Source organism: Dendrobium catenatum, unplaced genomic scaffold (genome assembly GCF_001605985.2).
Source record: "Dendrobium catenatum unplaced genomic scaffold, ASM160598v2 fragScaff_scaffold_1339, whole genome shotgun sequence".
In the NCBI taxonomy this organism is placed as follows: Eukaryota; Viridiplantae; Streptophyta; class Magnoliopsida; order Asparagales; family Orchidaceae; genus Dendrobium; species Dendrobium catenatum.
This window is the reverse complement of record NW_021319801.1, coordinates 301,968-311,706: the sequence shown is the minus strand read 5'-3', so window position 1 is coordinate 311,706 and position 9,739 is coordinate 301,968. Positions and strand designations below refer to the sequence as shown.

At 34.5% G+C, this 9,739-nt stretch overlaps 1 protein-coding gene across 1 annotated transcript; it reads right to left on the bottom strand.

The window, feature by feature from the left end:
* Positions 1-2,731: 2,731 nt before the first annotated feature.
* Positions 2,732-6,037, bottom strand: LOC110114721 (protein SMAX1-LIKE 3). Its single transcript, XM_020847694.2, has 3 exons — positions 4,729-6,037; positions 4,066-4,264; positions 2,732-3,978 (listed from the first exon to the last, which is right to left on the bottom strand). Exons 1-3 carry the CDS (start codon positions 5,877-5,879, stop codon positions 2,941-2,943), a joined length of 2,388 nt encoding a protein of 795 aa, XP_020703353.1. The 5' UTR covers positions 5,880-6,037; the 3' UTR covers positions 2,732-2,940.
* Between the last annotated feature and the right edge of the window lie 3,702 nt (positions 6,038-9,739).

Here is a 9,739-nt window from a genome sequence, read left to right as displayed (position 1 = left end):
AGTCAGCTTGATGGTATTCAACGGCAGAAATCTGGCTAGGAGAGCCACACACCAGCAGCGAGGAAGATCGCCCCAAAATCGCCTCAGAAATGCAGAGCGGCGGCTAGGGCGAAAAAAAGATTTGCAAGATGGGATTCTTTGTTTCTCCATATTTTTATGTGAATGCTTTACATATTTATATGCAATATGGGCTTGGCAACTTTCATGTAGTGCTCCAAATTTATGTCATCTTGTATGTTGGAAAGTCATAAGTTATCCATAGTAGTGTTGCTTTCATCTAAAAAAATTATTTTCCAAAAGTATCATATATATGAGCACACATTCTTTCCACAAAATCTTCAAGCAATCTATCACTAGTTATTATAAGTACTTTTATTATTATTTTTTTAATTATGTAGTCTAGGTATAATGAGCATGAGAAATATGTATGTAGTTATGTACATCTCAGGTGAGTGATTACAAATTTTAAGTATCACTCTCCATCATCAGTAAGATAAAGTTGCTAGATCATGAGGAGTGAAATCATCAGCACATAATCTAATCCTAATATCTTGTAGTTTGGTGGCGAATTGTGGATGTCTAAGATCAAAGTGTTTTTATACCCCAACATTTGATGGATGAATTAGATCAGCTGATTTTAAAATTCTTTCATGAAGCCATATCATGTGACTAGTAGAGCTCATGGATGCATATTGTTATATACAGATGTGAAATGATAGGTAAATAAAATAACTTACTACATGGGACATCCTTGTGCTATCGTTGTTTTTCACTTCTTGATTTGAATTGAGGTGCATTAGTGCTTATATAGAAGTTTTATAAAATCATCCTTGTAATATATTTTAGAGCTCATGAATTGAGGTGCGTTAGTGATTATATACAATTTTTATAAAATCATCATCATGATCAAGCAACTTTATCTTATTGATGATGGAGAGTTGTGGAACATCAATCTACTTTTTCTTCACTTAAACTTATAAATTTGGATGCTAACATATTTTTTCTGCATAAATCAGCTAAAATTAATTTATCTGTTGGATTAGTTTCCTTTATTAGTCCAACAAATTGACTAAAATATTCATGCCTCATGTTATACTTTGTCTTAATGCTGAGCATCCTAAGTGCAATGATCAGTTGTCTGTAATAATTAATAAAAATTTTGGGCTTCCATGTTAGAAGGTTCATTTGTATGTTCTTTAAATTGTGAGCCATTTGCATTGAAAACCACTTCTTTAATATTTGTCCTAGTATGTTCTTTATGTATTGGTACGTATCTTATAGAAGAACTGCATTAAGATTTGATACATGGATCTCACTCTCCATGTGATGTCCAGAATAAAAAATTTGATTGGAATCCTTTACATTAAATCAAGCTTAACTTCATCAAGCATAAGTTACGCTTAATTTTTATGTTTAGAGCATAAATATCTAAACCTTCCTTTGGATAAAAATAATGATTGTTGAGAAGCTATGCATATTAAATATTTAATACCTTTGATGAATTCATATATTATTCCTTTATGCCTAGATTAAAATATATTATACATCAAGGATTTTTTACTTTGAATATCCTTATATATGTTATATTTATGTAAAATTAACATAGACTAGATATAATTTCATTAACAAATGAAGTTCCTAATATCAAATAAGTATACCAATTTTGCTTAATATTTTCATAAACAAAATATAAATGTTCTAAATAAAAATTCCATTTAAATTTAATCTAAAATTCCTAAACAAAACTTCACTTAATTATAACATAAAATTTTTAAACTTAATAGATCACTAAAATCTAACAAAAGAACAAATATTTCACCCAAAAAAGGATCATTAAAATCCAACAAATGAAAATATTTGTAAACCAATGAAAGATATCTAAAATCTAACATAAAAAACCATATTTATAATCTAAATTGAAATATATATTAAAAAATTTAAACCCTAAACCTAAAATTTTAGAAGCCTAAATAAAAAATAAAAAATAAAAACAAATTGAAAAAATCTTAAATTGATCTAAAAATAAGATAAAGAAAGATATTAATTTACCTTCAAATCCATTTAAGAATTGAAGTATTAAATCTAATAAAAAATGGCCCCAAATGGCTTGGGAGGTCAGAAACTTCAGAGATGCAAATGAGAGGAAGAAGATAACATGCAAAAAATTATTATAAATTTTTTGGCAAAAAATCTACCGGAAATAATTAACAATATAACTGTAAGAATATTCTACCAAAAATCTACCTAAAATATCTCCATTAAATTTTCCACCAACACTTCCTCCATCAGTGCCACCCGAATTTTCATCTATTTTGATTCGGTCGGTAGTTTCATCAGCAATCTCTTTTTTCTTTCTTATAATTATTATCAAAGGAAAAAATTTAATTTATAATTCATGCTTATTAATAATCATATTTAAAAAAAAAAAGATTTACTTCAAAAAAAATTTTGAAACTGCCACTTCAAAAGGAGTGCTTGACAACGTAACTAATCATTCGACGGAAGCTGGCGAGGTCACCCATCGGCATTGGGCTCACGCTTGCTTTGCCTCACTGAAGAGATGAGGCCGTAGTAGAGGGGATTCAAACCCGGGATAAAAGTTCCCAACTGTGCTCGCCCTAAATTTACTTCAATTTATTACTTCCATTTATGCCAAATGATGAGATACCAACAAGAAAATAAGTATCATAACAAGAAAGTAGAGACCCATTAGACATAGGCAAAAACTTGAAAAAAAAAAATTTCATCAGGATATCACTTAATGGTAGATTTTTTCCCCTCCTTTTCCCAATACAAAAGCCTGGAATTTTCTCAAGTCCGGTGGCTAGCAAAATATATATATCTCTCATTTGAAAATTCACAAAAGCAAATATAAACAAGAAGCAACACTCTCAGCAGTTCTTAACCCATGAATTCAAACAACAGAAATTTGTAAAAGAATTACAGATCCTCAGGCATTTTAAAAAAGAAGGCTCTATCAACAGCACCTAAGAGCTTCTCACTCTCCCCACCATACCACAAAGACTCAGCCGCTTCATTATCTGCAGCACAAAGATTCAAATCCAAACAAATATATGAATTGTTTTCCTTCGCACACAGCTCCTGATCATCTTTTCCTTCTTCTCTCTCTATTTTCTGCTTCACAGGAGGAGAGCAACCTCTTGATCTTGAATCAAAAGCTTCACAACTTAATATGACAATGGCATCCTTAACGGCTACTTCCTCACCTTCTAAGCTCTGAAAGCTGCCTTTCTCTATAGCATTTTTGATACCAACTTGAGAGTGAAAATCCACTTGTTCTATATCTTCCACCAAGAAGACTCGATGAGGATTCTCTCTCAAAGCTTGAGCGAGCATCTCAAGGAAACCTTGGCTTCGTTCTGATCTAGACCTCTTGTTCCTTGCATCATCAGTCGAATCAGATTTAGTTGATGAAGAGGAACTGAGACCTAATGCAACGAAGCTCGTGTGATAACCAAAGACCAAGCTTGCAATCTCCCTAGCAATCTTCTCTTTGCCTCCTATATCGCCACCTTGGAAGAACAACCAAGTGTCTTCTTTATTCCTTCTCTTCATACCAGCTCTGCACTGAAGTATAGTGCTAGCTATCTCAGGGATTATAGCCTTCTGCCATGGCACCTTTCTCTCCAAAGCATTACACAGAATCTTCAGATTCTCAGCATTTACTTCTTTGAACTTGTAACAATTCTCCATGTCCATGGTATTAGCCGTAGAAGTTAAGTTAGGGTTAGCAGAAGAATTGTTCAAAATTGTAAAAGGAAACGCTCTACTGATTCCTTCTGATGACCAAACTTGATTTTGCTTCCATGGATGCTGACTTTGATTCAAGCTTATGGCGCCTGTGCTATGGTACTTGTTGTAGGAAGATATAGAAGAATTAGATGGAGAAGTTGAAGAGAAATGTAGAGTAATTTCCGATGTCAGGTTTTGTAGCCTGTTGATTGAATTGAGACAATCCTGCATTGCATAAAAGCTCTTTTACATTTTTTTTCTTTTTTACTTCAAAAAAATTCATGCATAAATTAAAGGTTTTAAATTAACTACCTGATCTCTCGCATCTTTCTTGCTCTTTTCTTTATAATGTTGCAGCCATGGAGGTAAAGTCGAGGTAGTCGAAGCTTGAGCATCTTTCTCAAACTTTATGGGGAAATTAGTGTAGCAAGTGAGCTGATTCCCCTCTGTATCTTCTTGTAGAACAGGCCAAGCTCCACTTACACTGCTTTTGTGCAGGCTTTGTGCATCACTGGGAAAAAAAAGAGAATAGAAAATTACTCAGCTGCATTTTTTCTTCACTGCTAATTAGAAATTCATATTTGGAGAAGGCATATTAAAAGTTTATCTAAATTTACTTTCCACTCAAATCTGCAAGCAATGAAAAAGCTTTAGATTTGTAAGTACTTTTATATATATTGAAAATTTAAGTTCTTTTAATCATAAGATATTAAACGGCTTCCTATCCTTAGTAACATGAAAGGAAGAGCCATAAAAGAATTCAAAAAAGTAAAACGGAAAAAAAGAAAAGAAAAGTTGGAGCATAAACTTTTCTTCATTAAAAGTCCTTATACTAACTTTTCTTTATAGATTAGCACACCTTGCAAGCAACTGCATAGATTTCATCACCTTCATAAGAGATGAATAATCTCAGCAACAGAACTGTTTATAATTCAAAATCATCATAGAAATATAGATATAGATTATAAAAATTACCAATTATCGCAATTGAGGCTCAGCTCCAAGCTTCCAACTGGAATAGTAAGAGGCTGCAATCCCCAAACAATTTCTAAAGAAGGATTTCCCATCTTGCACCTCATGTAAGTCTGATAAGTTGAAATTCCCATTAACCAAAACCTTCCTCCTCCTCCTCCTCCTCTTATACCTCCATCTTCACCTCCATTAATACCAGATAAAACCAACCTCCCAATCTCCATAATCACATGCTCCACAGGACAATAAAATCCTGCCCTCTCATCATAGCTATTAGCTCTGAACTCTGCAATCCACTTTATATCCTCCAAGTAAAGCACAGCTCCTTTCCCCACACAACAGTTCTTCAACAACAAGCACTTTAACTCGCTCACCTTCTGCTCCACCTCCCCTCTAGACATCCCACTAAAGGACAACAGTGGAAGATTAATGAACTGCAAGTTTCTGAGAATCTCAGGGACTTGTCCTTTATCAACTCTTTCCATTAACCCCTTCACAACTCCTTCAGTATTAGCCAAACACTCCCCAACCACAACTATACTTCTCTTCTTGCTGCTCATGAGACTTTCAACCAAGCTTGTTATGTCCTCATCAGCCTTTTCAGGAGTGGTTCGTTTAGGTTTAGGGTTTGAGTTAGGGTTAGGTTCTGATGAGATGGCTTGTTCGACATTAGACTTGACCTGAGTACTCGAAAAGCCAGCCTCACGCATGACTCGACTAACACTAGGGTCATCTAAGATGGAGATGATGAGTTGTTCAAGCTCGATCTTGACAGACAGGAGGGGTTGTTGCTGGTTTTCGATGGAGCCGCGGCGTTGGTGAGCTTGGGCGCGCTTGAAGGCGGCGATGAGAGCGTTGGATAGGGAAGGGGGTTGTTGAGGGGGAAGCAGAGGGGATGAGGAAGAGGCGGCAGGGAGGCGGTTAAGGGCGACGTTGAAGCACAGCTCAAGTGCTTTGCATTGGAGAGGATGAGAGTGGGATTGAAGGCAGGCGGAGCGGAGGAGACCGGTGGAGGAGGAGAGCATGGTGTTGGCCACATGGAGAGGAGTGACTTGAGCATGGCCACGCCGGCGGGCAAGGTTTATGGCTTGCTTGACGATGGCGGCAGCATCCGGGGTGAGGGATTGGTGGATCGAGCAACCACCAGCTCTCATGGCCTTGGTTAGAAAATAGTTGAAGAGGGAGAGGGAGAGGGAGAGGAAGAGGAAGTGGAAGAGGAGGGAGAAGATCGTTGTTGGGCTTTCTAGTATAAGTGGGTGGGTAGGCTATGGTTTGAGAGTGACGAAGTTGTAAGGGAAGGAGAAGAGTGATGTAGTGTGAATGTTTTTTAAGAGAGTGGAGGGCTGCTTTTTTGTGTATTTTGCTTTATAAGAGGGGAGGCTGATGAGTTGTGTTCTTTTCTTGCATGGGAGGTTAAATCGATGGTCCAAAGTGGATTTTCTTGCAGTAAAAAGTGGAATGCATGTGCTGACAAGTAGCATCAAAGGACCCGCAGCTTTGTTTAGCTCCTTCTTCATTCATTTTCATATGACCAAAATTCTATGCACTGACTCATATGACCAGATCATGTAAAATATAATTTATTAGTCCTTCATTTTTTTTTTTGGGAGTTTAATATGTTAGAAAATGGATGATTTGCTATATTAAAAAATCACTTTTTAGATAAATAAAATACAAATGCAATATAAATTTTCATGCATTTATGGTGCATCACTTTCTCTCTCTAAAATGCCAATCAAATCTTATCACTATAGGAAATTTAACGAATAACTGTGGAACTTCTGATGCTGGAATTACCAGCAGTTAAACCATTGGTCTAATCGTCGCTATTTACTGAAGGTTTGACCACTGATAAAAAAGACCAAATCGTCGGAACTTCCCAGGTCAAATGACAGCCGGAAGTTCCACCGGTATTCTATTTTCATGACGTATTTATAGGCGGTTTAGCCATCATTTTAAGTGAAAAATTGACGTATACCGCCAGAAAATCGCCGGAATTTTTCAAAACAGCCGGAAAATTGACGTATACCACTTGTAATGAATGATTTTCCTATAATGTATATAATTTTCAATCAAATAAAGAGAACATTTGAACTCAAATCTCTCATTCTCTTAAAAGTAGTCCAACATAGATGACAATTATAGATCCAAAAGTGACAAATCTTCAATAGAAATCAAGTTATGAAAAGGAAAGATTATGATTAAAGTAACAAACCTTAACTACCCAAACCATATTCTACATGATTAAAATCACATGTCCTACAGAAGCAGCCTATGTGTCATATGTATATAGCTTCAATTCTTCAAGCACTTAACATCCTATTCTTACAGGATCCAAATGAAAAAAAAAACAATAGAAACATCATTCTCTCTCTTTATTCCATATCATATTATAGATAATTTTTTTTTTTATAATAATCTCATATGCTCAGTTAACACATTAAAAACATTCTTAAAAGATGAATATGAGAATTTCATAAACAAATGCTGTGAAATGATAAGCAGAATCTAAGCCCATCAGCTTTTTTTAAAAATTTAACATGCTTCACTTTCTTTTTTTTACCTTTCTTCTTTTCTCTTTGTTACCTTATAACTGTAGAATCTCAGTTCTTGAACTGAGTTTGCAAACGCAATGATAAAGAAAGGTAAAGTATGAACATGACAAGACAGAGAAATTATTATTATGCTTATTTTACTGAGTACAAGTATTACATATTTATAGATGTGTTTATAAGGTAATACAAATACTATCCAATCTTATTGTGCCACGTGTGAGAGCTGTTTTGTTGTTGTTGCTTTATCTGCTAATAATAACTTTGGATTATATAATGTATATATATTCGATTTATAGTTTCCAGCAAAATGATTTGTAGTGATAGGCAGCTGAGCACAGAAAACGAGACCTCAATTCCCTCTTGGCATCTTTGGCTGGCTACCCCAAGAAATAATAGGGAACACTGTAGGATTTCTTTCTTTAGGACTCAAAAGAAAGAAGGAATAAAGCAGAAGAACTCTTCTCAAAGACTAAACATCATTTGGGTCAGTTCATTAGGCTAAGCTTTGCATATAAAGTTATAAATGTATAATGTTGTATTGATATATGATCATTAATATAATTTTAATACTAAATGATGTAGAATACTGAAAGTTTTCAATACAATAAAGTATCAAATAACGTGAACTTTTAAATTGCTTGGATCACTACAAGGGCATTGACACTGGACTGGAGGGGGCTCGACGAGCACAGATCCAAGAACTCCTTCTTGGAAGAAATCACCACCTGAATTCAATTCAGGATATAGAAAATGAAATTAAACTCAAAACAAATCTATTCAATTCTCCTCCATTACAAGCACTAGCCCTTATTTGTAGTATTTGAAAGGCTGCATATAAGGCAATAGGCCTGAAGAAAATATAAAGGCCAAACTATCTAATTATGTGGCCAATATATAGACTGAAGTTTATGACAAATAACCAAGCAATAGCTCCGGCATCTTCTACCGGGGTAAGAGGAACTTCAAGATCGTAGTAAGATGCCCGGTTGGCCACAGTAAGGGGGCGGATTTGGTTGGCTAAACCGGTCTGGATAGATCAACCCGGTATCAGGCATTAGAATTAACTTCTTATTTTTTCCGTTTTTGTGATTTTAAACTCTAATCCTTCCTCTCTCTTTGAAGATCAAAGATGATACTGATCAACAAAAATGTCAGAAATGCAGAGATCTCATTTATTTCATTGTTGTTGTGCTTAGGCAAATGGCCTCCATTGTTGTGCACTTTCATGGAAGGCAGCTCTCCACCTTGTTCTAGTGATGAGACGAAGTAAATGTACAGAAATACAGGATAATTAACTCTAGAGATCTCATTTCATGGAGCCGATATCTTATGTTGCTCTTCATTTTTTTTAAGCAAAAACAAACTGAAAACCTGCAACATGTTGGATTTTGCAGAGAAGGACAAGAAATGAAAGGGAGGGAGATAGAGGAAAAAGAAAGAAAAAATTTCAGCTACAAATTGAACATATTTCTTCATCATGATATATAAAATGCGCATCAGATGTTACTGAATATCAAATAAAAAACGCATAAAGCACTTTGTTATTTTGTTTGTTTCAGCGTTGCTCTGATTATTATGAAGTTCTTAAAGTATCAATGTTATTAACATTTACATAAGAATGTTCTGTTACTCATCGCTTGTAGTCTCAGCAGTTTTCTGAATAAAGATGACAGACACTAAGAAATTTAAAATTATTAATTAAAAAGTAGGAAAAAAAGGTAACAAAATAGAAAAATTACAAGTATTTGCAGAGAAAATTTGTTATTGAGCATATAAATTCCCAGTAAAATATGGAATAATATGCAAAACAAAATATTCACTGCTAAATCTTTATCTTTTGCAAGGAAAAATAGGATGCCGTTCATTATAAAGATTAAAGTTTCATGCAAAAACAAACAAAAAAAAAAATCAGATTTTTATTGCTGCAGAGAACCAAGGATTGATTTTGAATGCAAGAGAATCATAATTACATTGCTAAATCTTATTTGCAGCAAAAAAAAATATGTTATTGCAACCAAACTGCTTCATTGATAAAGATCAGTGCACCTTTATCTGCAATTCCTTTTCCTTGAACATGAAATTGTTCACAAATTCGTGCAAAAAGAAAATTTTCATGAATACAATATGCTTTTCTTTCAAACAAGTTTCAGTCACAGTCAAAAGCCTTGATCCCCAGATGGTCCAAAAGACAAATAAAGGATCTTCTAATAATTAGCATGAGAAAAGTACTTGGAATTGCTACAAAAGGTGTGCTTGAAGGAAGAAAAATACACAGCAAAAGGAGATCAGTAAGATCCTCGCCATTGCTCCCTTTCTCATTCCTAACGGTTCTCTACTATTTGAAAGTTTCGAAAGAACACGCAATGTAAAACTAAAGCAACAACAACAGAAAATCAAGCATAAACGAAATTTTGAAAATTTTCTCTAATTTATTTCCTTTTCTTCTTCCATTTTTATGT